Source organism: Panthera pardus, unplaced genomic scaffold, assembly GCF_024362965.1.
Source record: "Panthera pardus isolate Hobbes unplaced genomic scaffold, ASM2436296v1 HiC_scaffold_2, whole genome shotgun sequence".
NCBI lineage: Eukaryota > Metazoa > Chordata > Mammalia > Carnivora > Felidae > Panthera > Panthera pardus.
The window spans coordinates 21,589,526-21,613,633 of NW_026526765.1; the positions used below are offsets into that span (position 1 = coordinate 21,589,526).

The 24,108-nt window shown below is 34.8% G+C and overlaps 1 protein-coding gene and 1 non-coding gene across 3 annotated transcripts in view; both read right to left on the minus strand.

Annotated features, from left to right (window-relative positions):
* Positions 1-24,108, minus strand: part of CDH9 (cadherin 9) — a 136,269-nt gene that overhangs the window by 86,093 nt on the left and 26,068 nt on the right. For both annotated transcript variants that reach the window (XM_019450738.2, XM_019450739.2), the window contains exon 2: positions 2,104-2,380. In XM_019450738.2, coding sequence (XP_019306283.1) covers positions 2,104-2,331 — 228 coding nt within the window. In that variant the 5' untranslated portion in view covers positions 2,332-2,380. The remainder of the gene's footprint in view (positions 1-2,103; positions 2,381-24,108) is intronic.
* Positions 16,054-16,160, minus strand: LOC128778438 (U6 spliceosomal RNA). The gene has a single exon (XR_008424026.1). It is a non-coding gene; the product is annotated as a U6 spliceosomal RNA (small nuclear RNA).

The window sequence follows — 24,108 nt, forward strand, 5'->3', positions numbered from 1 at the left end:
ACAGAGAAATCATTTTTTTTCGAAAAAGTAATGAGTGTTTTATTTTGTTGAAGCTTCTCTTTCGTATATATATTGCTTTCCAAATATAATATAAAAATAGTTGACATAACCTTTTGGGTTGATTATCTTCATTTGACAAAAATTCTTACTATTATAATCGGTTTTCTACCTTTGGCTCATAATCTGGTTGTCAAGGATAAATAGCCAGTAAAAAATTGAACACCTTAACTTGTGTATGGCTTAAAAAAAACAGGTTATTGTCCAAAGACAAGTGATCAAATATTTTATGAAAACTAATTAAATAAAACTATGCACACATTTTAGTAACTATTTTTGACAGATTACAGAACTAATTAAAAAAAAGCAGGATGGTACAAAAAGTTCTAAACCATAGTGCATATTTTAAAATGTCGGTGCAGTAATGGTGTCTGTTAATCAATGCACACATAATTTTTAGAAGGAAGCATCTTTGTTTACAGCTAAAAATAAATGCTTGTAGTGGAGCCTTGATTGCCTTACGATTGAGCAGCTCTTTTTATCTGTAGCTATTCTTCTGCATCTGTGAATCTCCAAGGATGAAACCCTCTATGTAAGACCTTGCGAACTGAATGTGCCCTTTATACACTGCCTTAGAAAAAGAATCATAAGGCAATTTCAAGTCCTTAGACACAAACATTTGTCAGTTGAACTTGAAATATCCTGATGTTAGTTATTAACTATGGTGTGAGAAGTGATGTTAAATGAGGGATGCTGGGGGATGCCCTATGACTAACCTGAGGAGAAATAAGAGGGAAAAAAAAAAGAATCAGCATGTGAACTATATGGGGCAAAATGAGTGTGACCTGTGGAACCAGGGGAGGAGGTATCAAAAGAAGAGGAAATAATAGGCTTCTGATAAAAGAAGCTGCAGTTGAAAAAATACACTGCCACACGCACACACACACACACACACACACTGAAAAATTAGATCAAGATTTTGGCAATTTCACAGAATAAATGTGTTTCTAGTTTAAAAGCAATATAGGCATGACTTTTGTGATATCAGATGCTTTTTATGTTTTTATTTTTGGCCCATTCTATCTCATCTGCCTCGTGTTGCTAGTAACTCAAAAAATACTGTGACCATCACAGTCATTTCTAGTATCATGTGCAAAGAATCAAGAAAAAAAAGTATGTGATTTATGAGCAATATTAGTATTCATCATTGTTTATTTTGTTTTATTTTTAGAATTTGAACGTATCTCAGCATTAGGCACATATCTGGAATAATCCAATAAACAAAGGATTTGTCTTGCATGTAGAATGGTATGAGTGAGACTGGTAGATATTAGATAAATAGAAAATTCTGGATGTTGGAACGATCATGTCATCTATTTTGAGGAAGACAGAAAAGAGGAAGAGAAAGTTTACGAGTCTATTTTCTCAAAGTTGAATACAAGAAGGAGAGTTACGTATTCTCTATCGCGGTTTGTTCCAGACTGCTAATGAGCCGCTATTGCTGTTAGGATGGTTTTAACCTTCCCGAAGGTACTGCCTTCTTTCTACTTCTGTTTTCTTTCTCCTTCTCCTTGAGCCCTTTGGTCTGGATTACAGGCGAGAAGTCGTTCAGTTTGACTGATATTAAGAAACAGACTACTGAGAGAGAAGTATTTATACTTATTTACTTCTCATACACAGCAGACTATTCTTAATTATGATAAATTGTTTATTAGTAGTCACCAATATATTTTAGTAATTTTTGGTATACTATAATTGCATTTTGTTTTGCCTCACATAGCACACTAAGTTATTCTTTATCCAATGCTTTAAATTAAATTTCAAAGAACGTTTTTAAAACATTTTAGATGCACATCCATAAACATATAAATATAAATCATATATTGCTGATTAATAATGCTATGGACACTGACCCACATTTAGCTACCTGAGTAAATCACATTACCCATACTACCCTACTGAAAACATTTGCAATATTATGCCTTCTGCACATCATAATTAGTCAAATATTGTAAAATAATCATTAATAATATGGGAAGTTGCTGTAAAAAGTAAATAAATTGCCATCACTTTCAGCTTCTAGATTTATCACATAAAAATTCTTACCTTGCCAACATACTGTGTGTCTGTACCTGTGTACTCTTCCAACAAGAAGAACTGATTCCACATCCAGCCACGCTTGGTACGATGTAACATTTTACTATCATCTTTTGTCAGATCCACAACCCTTTTGCTTGGCAAATCCCTACTAGCTTTTTCTTCTAATGGAATAGCATCAACTGTATGAAACATATAGGTCCAGATGAATAGTGATAGGCAATAGTATGTCCTCATTATAAGCAGCTTCAGTAGGATATCAAATTCAATGTACTGTCCAATTCCCCTGAGGAGTAGAGAGAGAAAAATGGCTTATTAGGTTGTGTTTCATTTTCACATAACCTGTAAGCTATAAAACTTTTCTAAATATTAAGATTTTATAAATAATATATATACATTATTTTTCCATGTTACATCAGTGAACTTATCATTAAACATATCACATCATATAGCTCACATATCATATAGCGAGGTGAGGAGACGTGTAGCACAAATAAACTAAACAGAAATTTAACAGGTGACTTTAATATCACTATATTGCAGCATATAAATGAGAACATATTTGTAATTTAAAATACCAAGTATTTGAAAAAAAATTAAGCTCTACCATATACCAAAGATCATACTGAATGTTCCTGAGTCTTAAAGACTAATAAAAACTAGTGTATTTATTAATATATACATATATATGAGCTTATATACCTTTAGTAACACTGTTTTCAGTGCACAAGCTATCAACTTTTACAATGTTTCTTCTCCTCCACCTTTTCCTTTTCCCTCTCCTCTTCCTCCTCTTCATCTTCTTCCTCCTTGTTCTTCTGTACCATGATAAGGTATTTCCTCAAGGCAAACTAACTTGTACCAAATACACTTTGGATTGTGTCCTGCAATTCGTAACACCATACTATGTTGATCCTTTATAATTGATAACTGTATTTTTCCTGACAGTCAGTTGAATAACTCACTCAAATTTACTTGAGGCTGAAAAGAGCATGCTCTAAATGGACACACTTTACCTGATAATTAAAAACAACAACACATATTTATTTCCTAAAATAATAGGAAAAATGAGTGCACAAAATTGATGTGGTAAAATTCGATATGGGGGTATTAGCTATGAGATAACTTGATCGAGAATTTTGCAACACTGTCTCTCTGTTGATATGGTAAGTTGAATTTTCTTGAAGCGAAAAAAACACTAGTTCATTTGGTATTTCAGAATTAATTTTGTTTATTAGCAAAACAAATTGGTTTCATTTGGAAACATTCAGAAGATGTGAAATCCTAATAATGCTGCTGCTGATGGTAATGATATTGGTGAGTGATAGAAACCCATCTCAAACTAATGTAGGCAAAGGAAGAATTCACTGGAATATAAAATCAAACTAAATGGGGAAAGGAAGAAATGAAAGGAGCAAAGAAGCAATTGGGCCTTTCCTGCTCATGAAAACAGGAATCAGGGGCGTGGGTACTTTAATACTATTCTCTCTTAATCACTCCTCTCTCCTCTCTTGCTTTCAACTAAGCCTCCTCGACCTGATGGCATATAGGAATATATAAAGTTCAGATTTAACATCTTCCAATCCAGAGAGAAACTGACAGTGTTTTCTAATTTGAGTTTGAAAAATTGTGGGAATGGACTCTAATTTACCTGGCTTAGGCCAGATGCCCAACACTGGACCATAAGTCTCTGGAGTCAGTTGTTGTTATCAAGGCATAAAGGTCAAACATGTGCCTCTAACTTGGCTTTTCCATTATTATCTGTGAGATTTGGTGATATTTACTTGGTCTCAACTACTTACTCCTAGAAAGGTAGAATAATTATTACCTGACTCACAAAACATTGTTATTAATTTTATTTTAAACCTTTAGGAATACAAAGTAATACTTATTTGTATCAAAAAAATTTATTTTATTTCTACAACAATGTATACCCATGAGAAAACTGCATGTGAAGAATTTAAGTAATCTGGCAAATGCACAAGTAGTAAGTATTGGAACTAGATACACAGCCTTAAACAATGTTTTACAAAAGATAATATATGTAAAGAAGTTAGCATAGTGCTAGCATACAAATTGTCAACATGTTAATGCCATCATCATCATCATCATCATCATCATCATCATCATCCATGGTTGCTTCCACTATAGTCATAGTCATATATCAGATAAGGAATGGTGATTGGCAGATAATGGTACGGATGCTTGCTATGGTCCACAGCTATTGGCTCTGTCCAGCACACATGTACTCTAATTTCCATACCTATTATTTAAAAAAAACTTCTTACTTAACAAAATACACATATATAATCACAAATCCTCACACTGCAAAATGAGAGAAATTAAAATCCATTACTTTTTGACTCTGAAATCTCAGGTACTTGTCTTTCTTAGTACTTTATGTGGCTATTCGTAATCCTGTAAACTACAGAAAATTGGTAAATTTAACCACAACAGATGTAAAACTCTGAAATAAATATCAGAAAACTACAGTGTCAAAAAGTGCTTAGAAAAAGTGCAATGGAAAAGTACCATCTGGTGGCCACTAGCTCAGAACATGCCCTGCATGGTTTGAACAGTGATGGTGCAGTAGGAAATGAGCAGCCGAAGGATCTCAAGAACAGCTGGTGTCTCACTTTGACAAAATACGACAAATTCCTTAGTTGACCACACTGGCCACCTGTTTTCCCCCCAGTGGGAAATCTCTTTTCACCATCATTTTTACTGACCACTCTTGCAAGAGAAATTAGAGAGCATTCTTCATTTCCTGTGGTCTGTTCTAATTGTGATGCCCACTTTAGATGGAAATAAGCATTTAAGCAGAAAAGTTAAGTTGTATTTGGTGGAGCCAGAGACTTAGGCAGAGGTCAGGATCCCATAGGTCTTTTATAAGCTAGAGTAAGAAAAAATGCATTCATTTTCAGTGCAATGGAAATCAGTTGGAAGATTTTTAACATGAAATGGTTAGAAAAGATCAATCTGGCTGCAGAGTGGAAAGTAGGTTAGAGGGTAAGCAAGAAATTTGGTTAAGGGGGAGATCAGTTAGAGTCTATCTCTCAAGTTAAGAAAAAGATGGCAGTGGCATATGGAGAAGTGGTTTCCAGTGGACACTGACACTGTGCTCAGGTTCCCTTCATTCTTTAATATGGACACACACACACACACACACACACACACACACACACACACACATGCATACACACCACATGCACTAAAATTTTTTCAGGCTTTTGCCTCTAATGACCTGCACCTGCAACTCTCTTTGGAGGACTTCCTTTGGCTACTGGAACCACTCTGCTCACACACACAGGGTGCCTAAAGTTCCTACAAGTTTACAATCATCTCCCATGAAATCCCTGAGCCATTGTCTAACAGGTGCAAAAATGTGGAAATTCACACTTTATTTACATCCCAGAGTTCCCCTACAGACTCATGCTAGGCTGAAACTTTGAAATCACACCCTGTTTGGATTCTGTTTTCCCATGCTCTTTCTCACTTTCTGACCTGGAAGCAATTTGTTAACCAATCAATTGTATGCTAATCCTTGCTTCAGGATCCAACTCTGGAGAAATGGACCTAAGGCATGAATACAATCCAAGTATTGACACGTCAATAAGAGTAGATGCTACCTGCTTATGTTCTAAATATCGAAGGTGAAAAAAGATACATAAAGTATAGCTTTTAGATTATTAGTTTGTGTGTTGAGTAAATTATTGTGCCATTTTTGTGGTGTCGCTTATAGCAGGGACACCTCTTATGAAAGATGATCTATTAGGAAAATGAAGAATCAAGTTTTTTCTTATTTTTGGCCACTTTTATACTGGTACTATTACTAACATATTAATCGTAGGAAGCAAAATGATTCGCTGTCCTACTAATTCAATGTATATATTTATGACAACTCTTTAAAATGAGTTCTTCCATAATCCCTTATATTATGATGAGGAAACTGAGGCACAGAGAGGTTAATTGGCTTGCCCAAGTTTATATAAGCAGACCCAGGAGAACTGAGAATTAAATCCAGGTACCCCCTTGCCTTGGGCTGCACTGCTCCAGAGATAGCCTCCTGACATCTGAGAGGCTGGCAACCAACATTTATCTTAACGTACATTCTGTGTTCTAGACACTATTCTGAGTCTTTTTTCAGGCATCGTTTCTTTAACTCCCATCACAGAAATATTACCAGGAAGGGATGTCACATTGGACAGAGGGGCAAACTGAGGCCTTGCTTGTTTAAGTAACCTGCTGTTATCACAAGGTGGTACACACCTGTGGGAGAGGTGGAAGGCATTCAGGATTTGAATTCTGTTGGACTGCTGTCAGTGCTCCTGGTACGAATTGTACTGTTGCTGGATAATGATGCTCCACGTGCGCCCACCTGGGGCCTCCTTCACCTGCTTTTGCCCTGTTCAGGGTCTTTCTTTCCTCCCAGTGTGACCTGCAGCCTTACTTGGTTCATCCACAGCCATCTCCGTTTTATTATTTTCAGTTTCTCTCTCACATTCTGCTTTCTTGAGGAGTCTTCTATAACAGCTGTTTCAAAAACACCCTACCCCACTTCAGTCTTTATTGATTTCTTTCATACCATCCATTTATTCCCTATATAGTATTTACCATGATTGTAATGATCTCTTTCGCTTTAGTGGATTATGTATTTACTGACGGGTTTTTCTAGTTACGATGTAACTTGTATGGTGGTGAGATACTCTGTAAGTCACTGTATTCTGCATAAAATAGTGACTGGTATATAGTAGGTGCTTAATACGTATTTATAAAATTAGTTGACTCACGCCTAAATAGATAATCCTCAATTTGAGTCTGGGATCACAAATCAGATTGACTTAATATTCCATTGCCTAAACAAGCTAATAGAGATAAGGAAAGAGCTCAGCTGGGAGGAAATATGCCCTTAAAAGAACTCTGTTGGTTTTCTTCCCAACAAATGGACTACAGTCCATTTTTTCAGTAAAATAAGAGCAATATGCATAAACATTTGCATAATGTGGGATTAAATATGAACTTTAAACATGATTCATATAAATTATAGACTGTTTGTTTGAACTTGAATCCCTTTCACTAAGTAGATTCTTCTCCTCATAATTCTTAGCATAATTCTTTCACATTTAGGAATAATAGTGTATGCCTCCTGTGGCCAATTTAACACCCGCACATTCCTCTGCTTTTAGACAAAAGTACACATTATAAAACGTTTTTTATTGCACTTTCTTTTAAAGTTAGCAAGCTCTTATCTCATGGGGTTTATTAAAAATTCTTCCTATCCTTTATTCATTCAATAGCAACAAGCTGATTACTAAATTTTCTATGCTTAATTATCTCTATCAGCCTTAAATGTTCTGCATTTTAATCATATTTTTTGTTGATAAGTAAATACCATCAGATGCATTATAAAGTACAATATTTTAAATTTGCTTTAACTTTGATTTTGTAATCAGGGAATTCACTTGAATCTTGTTAACTTTAAAAACTGAAAATTGTTTTATTATTATTCCCTTGTTCCCATAATTATATTTCAATTGCATTTGTGAAAAAAGGCTGTTGGCTATTTGTGAATCAAAAAAAAAAAAAAAACAAAACAAAACAACAACTGTGCATTATTGTAATTAAGTAGGATGTTCAGTATATAAAATCCACATCTAAACTAAATTATATCATTATTTCTTATCCCTATAGTGTAAACTCAGATAAAGTATTTTAATAATTCCAATCATGTCTTTCAGGTAATTTCTCAAATGAAATGTATCTATAACACAATTGTATACTTATATCTTATTATACTGTTTGTAATCAACAAAGTACTTCCACATAAATTAACCATTTATCTTTTTAGAAAATTTGGATTTGGTGATATAATTTAAATTTTTTTCAGTAAGATATATGAGGATAAGAGAAATGAAGAAAGCTGTTTCTGATTACACAATTATTTTATGGTTTGGGCAAAAGTCATATACATGTTATCTGATTCCTTGGCCAGTGATCTTTCCAACAAAGCATTGTGTTTTGTTTTACATAGATAGATAGATAGATAGATAGATAGATAGATAGATAGATAGATAGATATCGATGTATATATCAGTTGGAGAGACAAGTCTGACAACTCATTTAAGTGACACAAATGTAAAGAACAAATTCTATGAATTTAAATAGACATTAAAATTAGTCTTACATAATCAAGGAACTATTTAGGGCTATATGTTTTAACATGTCTATTTTTCACAGTAATTGATGATTCTTCCATTTATTATCTAAATGTATGTAGGCATATATATGAATATATATAATTGATTATTGGGTTATCATATTTATTCAATACATATTTAAGATCTCTAAAATCATTTATTGATTTTTTTCAACAACCTCATATTCAATTATTGTCACATTACAATTTGAGATTTTACACTTACCTGAATGATGTTGTACATGATTTCAATAAAAACAGAAATTGTTGGAAGAAATAAAAGCTGCCAGCTTTGTATAAGGATTTCTGAATAGTTAACATAAGTAAACTCTCAGCTTTAAATATTTAGTTTTAGGTCTCTAGAAAACTGGCAGTATAGACTGATATCAAAGAGAAGCTCTTGAATCAGGTTTTGCCAGTGTCCTATCAAAATAACAATGATAACAAATGTATGGCCAACTAATCTTTGACAAAGCAGGAAAGAATATCCAGTGGAATAAAGGCAGTCTCTTCAGCAAGTCGTGCTGGGAAAACTGGACAGCGACATGCAGAAGAATGAACCTGGACCACTTTCTTACACCATACACAAAAATAAACTCAAAATGGATGAAAGACCTAAATGTAAGACAGGAAGCCATCAAAATCCTAGAGGAGAAAGCAGGCCAGACCTCTTTGACCTTGGCTGCAGCAACTTCTTACTCAACACGTCTCCGGAGGCAAGGGAAACAAAAGCAAAAATGAACTACTGGGACCTCATCAAAATAAAAAGCTTCTGCACAGCGAAGGTAACAATCAGCAAAACTAAAAGGCAACTGACGGAATGGGAGAAGATACTTGCAAATGACATATCAGATAAAGGGTTAGTATCTAAAATCTATAAAGGACTTATCAAACTCAACACCCAAAAAACAAATAATCCAGTGAAGAAATGAGCAAAAGACAAGAATAGACGCTTCTCCAAACAAGACATCCAGATGGCCAACCAACACATGAAAAAATGCTCAACATCACTCATCATCAGGATAATACAAATCAAAACCACAATGAGATACCACCTCACACCTGTCAGAATGGCTAACATTAACAACTCAGGCAACAACAGATGTTGGCGAGGTTGCAGAGAAAGAGGATCTCTTTTGCACTGTTGGTGGCAATGCAAACTGGTGCAGCCACTCTGGTAAACAGTATGGAGGTTCCTCAAAAAATTAGAAATAGAGCTACCCTATGACCCAGCAATTGCACTACTAGGTATTTGTCCAAAGGATACAGGTATGCTGTTTCGAAGGGACACACGCATCCCAATGTTTATAGCAGCACTATCAACAATAGCCAAAGTATGGAAAGAGTCCAAATGTCCATTGATGGATGAATGGATAAAGAAGATGTGGTATATATATATATATCCAGTGGAGTATTACTCATCAATCAAAAAGAATGAAATCTTGCCATTTGCAGCTACGTGGATGGAACTAGAGGGTATTATGCTAAGTAAAATTAGTCAGAGAAAGACAACTGTCATAGGACTTCACTCATATGAAGACTTTAAGACACAGAACAGATGAACATAAGGGAAGGGAAGCAAAAATGATATAAAAACAGGGAGGGGGACAAAACATTAGAAACTCTTAAATATGGAAAACAAACTGAGGTTTGCTGGAGGGGTTGTGGGAGGGGGGGATGGGCTAATGGGTAAGGGGCATTAAGGAATCTACTCCTGAAATCATTGTTGCACTATATGCTAACTAAATAAATTATTTTAAAAAATAACAATTATAACATTGTACATAATAGAATATAAAGACATATATAAAAATAAATAAATAAATAAATAAATATATATATATATATATATATATATATATATATATAATATAAAGAGATGTAAAGACCGTATTTCCAGAATTTTAGAAAGATAATCACAATCTATAAGGTTAGTGAGACTAGGTTAGGAAAATAAATAATGGTTGATAACTCCCTGTTATATATAAAAAATGCATTGACTTTCAATTAAAAGAATAGGCACTTTTCCCCAGTGTTGGTCCCCTGAATGGGGATCACAAGGATCAAAACTTATGTATAATCTTTTTATACCCCCTTTGAAGTTTGTTCCGATACTATTACATCTATTCGATATATAACAGGGCTGGGAGGGAAAGGAGACAATTTAGGGGGTATTATTTTGTATATATTTTAATTTGTAGATATGCCTTATAAGCAACTTAGTGTGAGAGATGGAACAGCTAAGTGAGAGAGGTCCATGTTCAGGACTTGTTTAAAATGTTGGCTAATGAGGTATTATTGGTGTGTGGGGCAGGTAGAATTTGATAGTGTCATAAACAAATGACATTTTCAGTCAATATGTTCTTAAAACACTAGAAACTAGATTAAACATTTCCACATTGGTATGAGGAAATGACATAATATACAGCATGAAATTGGGCTATACGAAAGCCTATGGGAATCCACACCATCCTATCACACGAGCACACGCAATAACACTTTCAGCTGAGGGAAAAACACAAAACAAAACAAAACAAAACAAAACAAAAAAACACCTCACCAAGCACAACAGAGAGTCTGTGAACAATATAGCAAGTCAGATGAAGCGAGGGCTTTATGTGGGAAAGAGCAGTTCAATTTCTGTAGGAGACAGAAGAGCACTTAAGTCTCAACACATCTCACAATCTGGTGAACTTCTTAAATACATGAGAAAAGGAGGGGGAAAAAGACAGCAACAAGCTTTATAGAGAATGAGGCAGTATCATTGATAAATAAAATATTCTTCTCAAAAATAAACTTAAAAAAATAAAAAAGTTTAAAGAAATGAAAATATTCTTCAGAACTAGTAACAAAGTAGTGGACTTATGTAAGTATTTTAAAAGAAGCGCCAATGAATTGTGGGCATGTATTCATTCACTGTCTACGAAAAATCATGCAAACACTGTTCTAGACACTGATGATACAGTAATGAATTAAAGTACCTTACCTTGTAGAAATGTTAGCAGAGGACAAATAGTCATCAACAACAACAAACAAATAAAGTGGCAGACAATTCCAAAACTTACTATAAATTTACGCTGATCAAGGCAGCATGATTTTGCCAAAAGAATAGACACATACAATTGAATAGAGTACAGAATTTGATCCACAAAAATTCAGTAAACTAATATTTGATAACAAGGCAAAGGCAATTCAGGGGAGAAAAGATAGCTTTCTCAACAAACTGCATTCTAGTTAATAAAATTGCTTCTCCTGAGGATATAGGTTAACAAGTCTCATGCTGCTACACATGTATACTGACACTGAACAATTAAGTAAATAGATGACAGATATTGGGAGTCCGGCTTCTTACTGTTGTTATGGGAATTCGCAGATAAGCAAAAGGAGGAGAACAGTGAAATTCATGTGGTGATGGATTAGAATTGGAGGCATTAAGAAAAAGTTGTATACTTTGATATAGTTACAGATGGCTACATATTGAAATATTTATAGATGTGTGCATATGTACAAGTTTGTATAGAATATTTGTTTGTTTGTTTGTTTGTTTTCTGTCAGCCAAGATGGCTTAGCGCATTGCCACCCAGTACCAATAAACCTAGCACCCAGATCTTGGTTTCTAATACAGTTTTCCAATTAAGTGAACCAGAGCTCCTTGGGGGAAATAGCTGACTCTATGACTAGACCAAGAAACATATAAGATGAGCTGGGAGCATCTTGCAAGGTCTGGAAGTAAAGGGGTGCTTAACAAACACACAAACACCAAAAACAAACCATTGACAGAAGTATTTCAAAAGCTCACAGAACAAAAAAAAAAAAAATGTCTCAATGGCCAAAACTGGATTAATTTGAGCAAGAAACTAAAATATTACATTATAATTACATGGGTAAAATAAATATCCATGCATTCAGATTGATATAAATAAATGATTTAATCAATACATGAGTGAGGAAGAGAAGACAAATCTCCCTTAATATGAGTTCCAAATATTCATATAGAAACTCTGCCCTCAAGCAGGAAGATTCTACATTCCCACTATGTAAGTGCATGATGTACATAGTAACTTCCTTCCAAAGAGTATAGTATGAAAATTGGAAGAAACAATTATTCTTTTTAACTTTATTAATTTATTTTGAGGGGGGAGGGGCAGAGAGAGAAGGGGAGAGAGAGTATCCCAAGCAGGCTCTGCACTGCCAGCACAGAACCTGACACAGGGCTCGAACCCATGAACGCTGAGATCATGACCTGAGCTGAAATCAAGAGTAGGACACTTAACTGCCTAAACCACCCAAGTGCCCCAGAAGAAACAAGTACTTTTATTTTATTTTATTTTATTTTATTTTATTTTATTTATTATTTATTATATTTATGTATTTTTTGTGTGTAGAAACCTGAGAAACATTATCTCAGCCAGGTATCAAGGTCAATATCAACAATATAAAATCAAGCTGATGTTAAGTACCCTTGACACAATATCAGGAAAATGGTACTTTACCTCCGTGGCCTTCTCCTCCAAGCCAGACTCAGGCTAATTACAGAAGAACATTAGACAAATTCCAATAGAAGGCCTCCCAACACAATACCTGGCCAGTTCTCCCCAAAACCATCTAGGTCATCAAAAGCAAGAGAAGTCTGAGAAACTGTCTTTGCCAAGAGAAGCCTAAGAACACATGACTACTAATGAAATGTAATATCCTAGATGGAATTCTGAAACAGAAAAATTATTGGATACACAGGAAACCTTAATAAAGTATGGACTTCAATAATAGCAATCTATCAAAATAGATCCATTTATTATAAAAAAGTATATATTATACTAACATCATATGTTAATAGTAAATGGAACTAGGTAAAGCATGTATTGGAACATTATGTTCTACGTTCTTTATTTTTCTGTGAATCTGAAACTATTCTAAAAATAAAGTTTAAGAAAAATAGAGTAAGTTTAACAGATAGAGGGGATAAATTATGTGTGTTGGGGGAGGTTCTGTTACTTTTGATAATATGATCAAAGAAGGGGATTCTAGATTACGGTGATATTTGAGCATAAAGCTGAAGGGACTTAGGGAGATAGTTATGAGGATTTCAATGGGAACAGTGTTCCAGAGAAAGGAACTAACAAAATGCAAACACTTAGCAGGGAAGGGGTAGGGGAAGAAAGCATGTTCATGTTAGAAGCCTTCAGGTCATAGAAAGGACATAAATGTACCTACAGCTGAGTGAACAAGGGGATAATTCTAGGCTATGAGATTCAAGAGGCAACAGACTTCTAGAGTCTTACAAGCCATGATAAGGAGTCTTAACCTTCATAATATTGAAATCACAGGAGGGTTTGTGGCTGCGGAGGATCCTGACATAACTTAATGTTAAATGGTAACTCTGACTGGCGTATGGGAAAATAGATTTTATAAGGAAAGAAAGGAGACAGAGAAAATGGTGAGGTGATCCAAATAATCCTGATAAGTGAATGTTCTCATTGGGATGAAATTAACAGAAGTGGAGTAGGTAGGAATGAATCCAAGGCTTTGGCTTGAACATCCGATTAGAGCTGCCATTTGCCCATTAGAGGCGCTAGAGAAGTTCAGGTTGTATGAGGAATTAGGGAATCAAGGTTTTGATTTAGAACATGCTTTATTCAATATCCAAGTGGAGATAATCCACATGCATTTGGACATTCAAGTCTGGAATTTAAGGAATTGTCAGGACTGACTGAGACTATTGAGTTTCACCAGTGCATTCCAGGGTTATTAAATCCATGAGAGTGGTTGAAATTACACATGCAGTACAAAAATAAGAATACAGTTTCAGTCTCAACGGAAGGTAAGGAAATGCAAATTTTATAATTAAGGTTTAAGGTTACCTGGCTTAATATTTGACAATGAAAGCCAAAATCTGAAAAAAGCAAGGATAGTACTGAGTGCTGTTAAGGCATAGCAGGGTGGGCATAGTCCTTGGTATACAAAAAGAAGAATATTATTAATGATGAGAGTAAAATGCATAAAATTTTGTTGAAAGTAATTTGTGAATAAGGATCAAAGCCTTAGAATGGTTTACAGTGTTTAATGAATAAAATTCTAAGAAAGTTTCTTAAGAAATTAGGCATTTGAAAGAGAGGCTTGGGTATAACCATATTTACCAAAGCAATGTTTAGTATTAGATGTACTGGACCTTTTTATGTTTGCACCTCCAGACGCACTCTCAGTTCTTACTTTGCTCAGTGCAGCAGGAGATAAATTTGTAGGAACTGTGTCAGTGGGCTCACTGGTCCTTGGGTGCATTTAGCCGGTGTGAAGCATAGGCAGCAGATGATGAGTAGAAGGAGATGGAGGTAGTCTTCACACCACACCCTTAATGGCCAGTTGCTTTTCTTTACAATGAGCCACAGCTTCTTTCAGATAGCTGGTGCTCTGTTAGAATAACCGGTACTCTCTCGGAAGTAATGTCTACTCAGGCGCCTTCCTCCTGTAGATCCAGGAGGGGTAACAAGTTTATGCTGCTGTGAATTCTGCCATGCCACCATCCCTAGTTAGTGCCTTTAACACTGCCCTCACTGTCTATTAAACCAGTCTCAGTCAATGAGTATGTCATCTGTTGCCTGTAAACATTCTGACAGAAACATTGGAGAAATTTGGAAATGAACTAAATGTCTATGAAAGGGGAAGGGTAAGAAAGTCATGCAACTTACATGCAACATAATGACATGATGAAGTCATCAGAACAATCTACATATTAATTCTTCTACCAAATATATACAAAATGCTTACTCTTTTTCTAGGCATTTTTATAGGTGAAAAGAATAACAGACTCCTTGAGGAGTTTGCATTCCAGAAATATAGTCTTACATACATAAAAAAAAACGTTTATTTATGAAACACCCCGAAGAGATTGCTGACATTAGAAGTAATGTTTTCTTTGTTCCCTGTATCTATGAATCTGTTTCTACTGGGCTTTGGTTGTTGTTTGTTTTGTTTCCTAGATTCCACATATGTGTAAAATCACACAGCATTTTTCATTTCTCTGTCCGACTTATGTCACTTAGTAAAAATCCCTGTGTGTCCATCACAAATGGCAAGCTTCCATTTTTTATGGCTTAGTAATGTTCCATTATGTATGAATATACGTGTGTGTTTGTGTGTGTGTGTGTGTGTGTGATATCACATCTTGAATTTCTTCAATAATATGTCATCTATCAGGGAAATTAAAGAGAAACTTATTTTTATATCTCAAATTTTTAATTAGTGGAGAAGGTATAAGTGAATTTCCTGCCTGTGGTTTCACGTCAGCTTCCAGTGACAGAAATGAACATCAGAGTCTGTCAAATGCAAATTAATGAGTGTTTCACATGCCATCAGCCTACACTAAGTATTTCTCATTTAAGAAAGAGTGAACAGTGCTAAAAATTGTCCATATTTAACACTGTATTTGATTAGACAGAGATTGTTTCTTGAGTTAGGTCTAGAAACCAGTAGTTCAGACAAAACTGTTGGCCTGCCTATGTCTTAGAGTGGGAGGGGTGAAAATGGGGACAAGAGGGTGTAGTGGTAGGATGTGCTTGGCAGTCTGGAGGAGAAGAAGGGAAGTTAAATAGCTGTGGAAGAGCAAATTATAACGTAAATGTCCAGACATTTATAATAATTTTCACAGTGGAGACATAGATAAGTTAATATTTTAACTATTCAATGTTTTAAAATTTTTAATTAAATATTTTAAATATTTCAAATATTCACGGGTATTATGGATTTCATTTTATTTATTCTTATTATTTTTGAATGTTGAATGCTTAATGAATTTGTGTGTCCTCCCTGCACAGGAACCAAGCCAGTCTTCTCTGTATCGTTCGAATTGTACTATCTGTACTGCCAAGGCGAGCACGAGAGAATATTTTGGATTTTAAAAAGGAATTTCAGTCTTTTTGTTTCATGAAACTTTTTGTCAATCTGATTACAGGATAATGTTTTTAAATCATTAATTAAGATATGAGACATAAGTATTAAAAAGAAAATCAATCCCAGGGCGCCTGGGTGGCGCAGTCGGTTAAGCGTCCGACTTCAGCCAGGTCACGATCTCGCGGTCCGTGGGTTCGAGCCCTGCGTCGGGCTCTGGGCTGATGGCTTGGAGCCTGGACCCTGTTTCCGATTCTGTGTCTCCCTCTCTCTCTGCCCCTCCCCCGTTCATGGTCTGTCTCTCTCTGTCCCAAAAATAAATAAAAAACGTTGAAAAGAAAAAAAAAAAAGAAAAGAAAATCAATCCTATTAAAATACAGCTACCAAAACATTTTAAAAACTGATTTTGGTTAAATAATATATATGCTTCTTGATTAATGCAATAAATTACAAAACCCATCAGCAGATCTATTAGTACCATGGTGTCAAAGAAAAAAATGAACATACGAAGCACTTAGTATGATATTTAATTCCTACTGAGGATAAAATCACAGATACCTCTAATACTTCTGTGTAGTAATACCCATAAACATAATTGGGAGGGGGCGCCTGGGTGGCTCAGTCAGTTAAGCGTCCCACTTCGGCTCAGGTCACAATCTCGCGGTATGTGAGTTCGAGCCCCGTGTCGGGCTCTGTGCTGACTGCTCAGAGCCTGGAGCCTGTTTCAGATTCTGTGTCTCCCTTTCTCTCTGCCCCTCCCCCGTTCATGCTCTGTCTCTCTCTGTCTCAAAAATAAATAAATGTTTAAAAAAATAAAAAAAAATCATTATTGGGAGGGATGCTAAATTTCAGTTCGAGAATAGTACAAATATTGATGTAATATATTTTCAGTTTAAATATATAAACTCTATGTTAAGATTTCTTAGAACTACTTACAAAATTTAAAAAAAAGACTTAAATTTTGAAGAATATGTAATTTTATAATAACATTAGGCAGAAGACTGGAATGAACAGTAAACCTACGGGGAGGACATATGGATTAAAATTCTGAGTTTGTCACTCTCTTAATGAGCTTAGGCAAGTTTATTAACTAGGTTTTATTTTCATTATATCTGGAATGGGAATCATAAGCTTATCTTATACAGAGATAAAATGATTAAATAAAATCATGTGTATAAAAAGAATCTGAAATATAGTAGATTAATAATATATAATTATAGTCTTCCTTTCCTTCAACCTGAAACTATTGATTAGTTCATTAAATAATTATATTCTATTAATGTGCAATAAAGCAATATGCATTTGCCTGGGAAACTATAAATGAGACTTGAGAAGGTCATTGTAAACTATTACAGTAACCATTTTAAAGGCATAAGCACATCCATGGTTTATTAGAAGTGTTAATCTGGAGTCTGTGGTAGACACTGTGTGTTCCACACGGATACTGTTTACCAAGCCAGTCTACTTACTAGCCAGCTGTTGTTAGGTATGGCTGCTACCTGCTTATAGCTAACTCCTTCTGAGAAATTTTCTGGACTGATGAGAACCACCAAACTAGGGACTTACTCCACTCACCACTATCATCAGTAACAATGAGGGGCAAATAGATCCTTTGCCTCAAGGTGGGTCAACTGTATTCCAGAGTCTTCTCTCTGTGGATCAGGCAAGGCTATACTCAATCTGAGAATATGTCTCTATGATCTTTCTTTTTCCTGCTTTATTCCCTTTTATTACAGTTATCTCCTGAGAAGCACATTTTCAATCAATCACCTATATCCAAATCCAAGTCTCAGACTGGATCTAGGGAAGCCCGTAAGATTGTACATATATAGTCTGAATGAACTTCTACTCTGTTAGAAGTGAGCCATTCAGTTTTTTTTTTTTCAAATATTTATTTGGTGCCTACTTTTGCCAGATGCATAGCACACTTTAGATGCTTGAGATGCAAACAAAGACTTCTGCCCTTGTGTAACTTACATTCAAGCCGGAAAAGATAAACACTATCCAATAAATGTAATAAATATGAAAACAGTAGAGAGAAAGTATTCAGTGCTATTGAAAAATAGTAGAGCAATATAGGGGAATCTGAATATAGGGTCTGGGGAAGGGAAGAGAGGTGAAATTCCAGGTTGGCCTCATTGGGAAGGTGTTATTTGAATAAAACTTTGAAGTAAGGGGAACTATACAAGTAGATATGCAAGGGAAATATTTTCAGCCAGAGTAAAAGCCTATAGCAATGGAGTGCCTGGCTTGTTTTAGTTGTGTCTGAGAAAGATAAGTGAAGGGGAGAGTATAGGAAGAGAGGACAGAGTGAGAGTAGGAGGTTTTTTTATGCCAGAAAGGAAAGTATATTAAGAGGTAGTGGCATCAAGCCAAGTGATCATAACTATGGGGACTGGAAATTGACCATTAGATTGAAACTATAACCTTCACTATGTAATTAATATATTGCAATGGTTTTCGAATAAATATATATTTTCTTTTACCTGGATTATTCAAATGGCCTCTAAATATTCAAATGGTCTAACGTGTAATTCCTAGGACATGCTACAGTCTTTGTTAGTGACAAATAAATTTGCAAATATCTTTCTATCTATCTTGATTTCACTTTTCTGTGAAGTTGGCCTGGGAAACTGTTCAAATTTTAAGACTCATACTATTACAGCTTATTGTTTGAAAGCATTAACTTTGGAACTTGGATGCCTGGTTTCAAATCACAGCTGTCCTAGTCCTACCAGATGCCTTTGAACTTCTTATTTTACTATGAGTTCTCCACTTACCTTGCTGTGCATGTTGTATTATTGTGGGTTTTTAGGATGCTTTGAGCTAAATTAGCTGATACCCATAAAATAAATGATATATTTTCTGGATATTCTATTTAATGCAATGGACTATTTAATGCAATGGACTATTTAATGCAATGATAACAGTATATTAAAATAATGTTTCTCACACACACAGCATGTTTATCATAGGTCAGTTAGTGAAGATGGTTCCACCTTATCTTCCCCCCCCCCCCCCTCAGGATCTCATTTTCAATTCACTTAGGCCAGAAGTTCTTTTATTTTTAATTTATTTCCAGTATAGTTAACATACAGTGTTGAATTGGTTTCAGGTGTACGTTACAGTGATTCAACAATTCTGTATATTACTTAGTGCTCATCAAGAGACGTGTACTCTTAATCCCCTTCACCTATTTTACCCTGTCCCCCACCCTCCTCTCCTCTGGTAACCAAATATTTGTTCTCTATAGTTAAGAGTCTGTTTTTTGGTTTCTCTCTCTTCCCCCCCCCCTTTGTTTCTTTCCTTCAATTCCACAAATGAGTGGGGCGCCTGGGTGGCTCAATAGGTCAAGTGCGTGACTTCGGCTCAGGTCATGATCTCCCAGCTTGTGAGTTCAAACCCCATGTTGGGCTCTGTGCTGACAGGTCAGAGTCTGGAGCCTTCTTCAGATTATGTGTCTTCCTCTCTCTCTGCCCCTCCCCTGCTCAAATGCTGTCTCTCTCTCTCTCTGTCTCTCTAAACAATAAAAAAAAATTTAAAAAAATCCACATAGGAGTGAAATCATATGGTATTTGTCTTTCTCTGACTGGTTTATTTTGCTTAGCATTATACTGTCTAGATCCATCCGGTTGTTGCAAGTGGCAAGATTTCACTCTTTTTTACGGCTGAATAATAATTTATTCATGTATACATGTATATATATGTACACATATATATAATTATTACTATTATATGCCCATTCATCTGTCAATGGACATTTGGGCTGCTTCCATAATTTGGCTAATGTAAATAAGTCTGCAGTAAACATAATGGTACACATGTACTTTCAAATTAGTGTTTTCACACTCTTTGGATAAATACCCATTAGTGTGATTACTGGATCATATGGTAGTTCTATTTTTAATTCTTTGAGAAATCTCCATACTGTTTTCCACAGTGATTGTGCCAGTTTGCATTCCCACAAACAGCGCACGAGGGTTCCTTTTTCTCTACATCCTCGCCAGCACTTGTTGTTTCCTTTTTTTTTTTTTTTTTTATTTTTTTTATTTTAGCCATCTGACAGGTGTGAGATAGTATCTCATTGTGGTTTTGATTTGCATTTCCCTGATGATGAGTAATGTTGAGCATCTTTTCATGTGACTGCTGGTCATCTATATGTCTTCTTGGGAGAAATGGCTATTCAGGTCTTCTGCCCATTTTAATTGGATTATTTGGGGGGGTTGGTTGAGTTGTAAAGGCTCTTTATATTTTGGATACTAACCTTTTACAAATATGTCATTTGCAAATATCTTCTCCCATTCAGTAGGCCGTCTTTTAGTTTTGCTGATGGTTCCACCTCATCTTTATCAGAATTTCAGGCTAAGGGAGACAGACATGCTTCTCTCTCTACTTCCACCTTTACCAAGGCAAGAAAAAGTAACTTTGCAAGTGACATTCAGTCATTTAACATCTCCACACACATCAGTTTACACACTTCAATTACACTCCCTTTTGACCAAATCAGCTGAATTTGTCTAACTTCAAAGGTACTGGTGAAATACCTTCCTAGCAAACACTCAGAAGTTAGAAATATCTGGTAAATAACATAGATGATTATGACAATTCAAGCCCTCATTAACCAAATATGAGGCTGATTCTTCCTCCTGGAGAAAAATGTGCAAAGATACCACTCACAAGTTCCATACAGACTTGTCATCAAGTTCAAATCGAGGGAGTGTAGAAGAAACATAGCATGAAGTAGTTTCTATATCAAATCTACATGAGGCTTCTCATGACCAGAGATTAAAAGATAGCATGTGACACAGGGGCAGCATAAGTGCAACAAGTTTTCTCCAGAAAATGATGGCTGTTTTGAAATCCTGTTTGCTTGTCCTACTATTCTGACAGTAGAGTATTAAGCCATAATTAGATCTTATTCTCCAGTTTTGTCTCTTGAGAGGATCTCCCTTATCTAGTAGTCTTTGTGCCTCTTCATTTTCTGGAATTCTTTCATATTTGTTGACCTCATGGACCACTGCTGAAGAAGGCAGAGTGAATAGTATCACTCTTTGCAAGATGAGCAAATTTCTTAGCGAACTTACTGGCCATGCAAGTTGATGGCCCCAGAATCATCTTAACCTCACTCAGACCCAGAGTTTTGGATCTGGCCTGGCAAGACAGTTCTTAAAAACTAACTCCTCTTTTTCTTTTTGGCTCCAGTTAGTTTCATGTGTCAAGTGTCACTCCATAGAAATATGTTCCATTTAAACATACTTCTTAGATTTTTCTATATTTATTTATTTTCTTACCACTGCTCCACAGGTCTTGCTGTGTCTACTTCATTATAGGTTTCTTAGTCTTATTAGGTTTTACTGGACAAAACATAGTTTCAATGTCTTTAACATGAGACAATTTATCTGGTATAAGGATGTATTGAGAACCAAACACTTAACTGGGTCCTTAATTTTGCTGACATAATCTGTTCAGAAGTTTGAAAATAGCCATGATGGTCATTCTTTTGCTTTGCTTTCTGCTACAAAAGTTTCAATCATCCATTTTCAAACCAAACTATTATTTCTTTTAAACAAGGAGCATTGAAAAAGTTGGCTCTTTCACTCAACTTGTTGGTCCATTTATGCCATTTGCATTTCTTCAAATATTTTGCCATCAAACTGACAATAATGCTCTGAATTTATCTGTTTTCTAATAGCATTTTGACAATACAGGCATGGTGTCAAATATGCCCTTCAATTACTCTGATTTCCCATATTTTCCCTTAGGGCTACAAGTTCACTGGGTCCAGGATCTGCGTTCCAAGTTACGACAAATATTACGCTCTTCTATGAAGTGAATTTCCACCTCGTGATCCTCTGATTAGGCTTTCTTTATGGCTGGATAGCCAGGAATTAAGTTAATGCTACAAATTTTAGGATTTCTTATTGTTTTTAGGACAACATATCACCTCTAGTAGATATTTATGTACCTGTCATGCTATAGTAATTGAAAACTTACAAAATTGCAGTAGCTTTAGAAACAAATGCATACTCAGAGTATATGACCACTGTTCTTGTCCTGGGAGACTGTAATAAACCTTATCACCAGGAACCCAAGGCAGGAGAACTTCTATCACTGTACTCCATGACTGCCAAGAGAAGACAGAGGAAACATGGAGAATCCCATGTTGGCCCTTAGGCCTCCCATGCAGAAGAGACACATTTGCACCCACATTTCAGTGGGCAAAGCAAAACATAACCATGGTTATGTCTAAATTCAGAGGTAAGGGAGTAAAACAATCTTATGATGTGTTTGGAAGAGAGAAATCCAGAAATATTTGGACAAGAGTTCTGATGATTGCTTCAACAGCCTATGAAAATGCTTGTTCTGGGTTGAATTGTTTCTGCCAAAAAGGTATAGTCAACTCCTCACACATGGTACCTAAAAATGTGAACTTATTTGGAAACAGTCTTTGAAGATGTAATCAAGTTAAGATGAAGTCATCCTGAATTAGAGTGGACTTTAATCCAATAGGTCCTTATAAGAAGAGACACAAATATAGAGTGAAGAGGGCCATGTGAAGGAGGAGGTAGAGACTGGAGTTGTGCTGCCATAAACCAAGCTATCAGAGGCTGGAAGAAATAAGGAATTATTCTCCACTAGAGTCAGTGGACAGAGTATAGACCTGCCAACACCTTTATTTAGATGTCTGGCCTCCATTGCTATAAGATAATACATCTCAATTGTTTGAACCTACCCAGTTGGTTGTGTTTTGTTACAGCAGCCCTACAAAACTAACACAGTGCTAATTAAATATAAATGTTTATTATCAATTTGTAATATTTCCTTGAATTTATCAGGTAAATTTAAAAGATTCTTTTTTCTGTTCTTCAACATCATTAAATCCATAACATTAAGGACAGAGAGTTAACATGAAGGATTTTTAAGACCATAAACTTAGAATTGTTTTGGAAGGCTGTCATATAACTTTTGGTAAGACACTAACCTTCTCTATGTCTCAGTTACTTACTTTGTAAAACAGTTATAATAATAATAATACTCATTGATTGCTACTAATTCTCTTAAAAGGTTAGAAAAATTTTCAGTTAAGGTTAGATATTTTTAAGTTACTTATGACTATTTTGACTATGATTTTTGATTTTTGACTATAATTTGAAATTGGAATAGGGGTTTTTTTCATCCATATATTAAATCATCTTGCTCAATGCAGAGCACAAGATTAAAAAATATGTTTACTGACTAAATAATTTAAGTTAAATACTTAATGTTCAGTATACTGAATTACATATATTTTATTTTTTTAATGTTTTATTTATTTTTGAGAGAGAGAGAGAGACTGAGCTGTCAGCACAGAGCTCAATGAGGGGCTCAAACTCGTGAACCACGAGATCATGACCTGAGCCAAAGTTGGATACTCAACAAACTGAGCCACCCAGGCGCCCCAACATATATTATTTTTGGAATTCCTTCTTAAAAAGTAATGTAATGTGGAAGAAAATTATATGAAGTACTCTAATATTAAAGTATGAAATCACATATAAATCATGACCATTTATATATATATATATATATAGTTTTTATATATATATTTATATATATATAAATTTATATATAAATTTATATATATATAAACATTTATATATAAATTTATATATATATTTATATATATAAATATATATATAAACATTTATATATATTTATATATATATATTTATTTATTTATATATTTATATATTTTATTTATTTCATTATATTTTATTTATTTATTTATTTATTTTATATTTATTTATTTATTTTATTTTTATTTATATTTTTTATATTTTTATATTTATATTTTTATATTTATTTATTTATTTTATATTTATTTATTATATTTATTTATTTTATTATATATATTATATTTTATATTTATATAAATATATATATTTATATATATATTT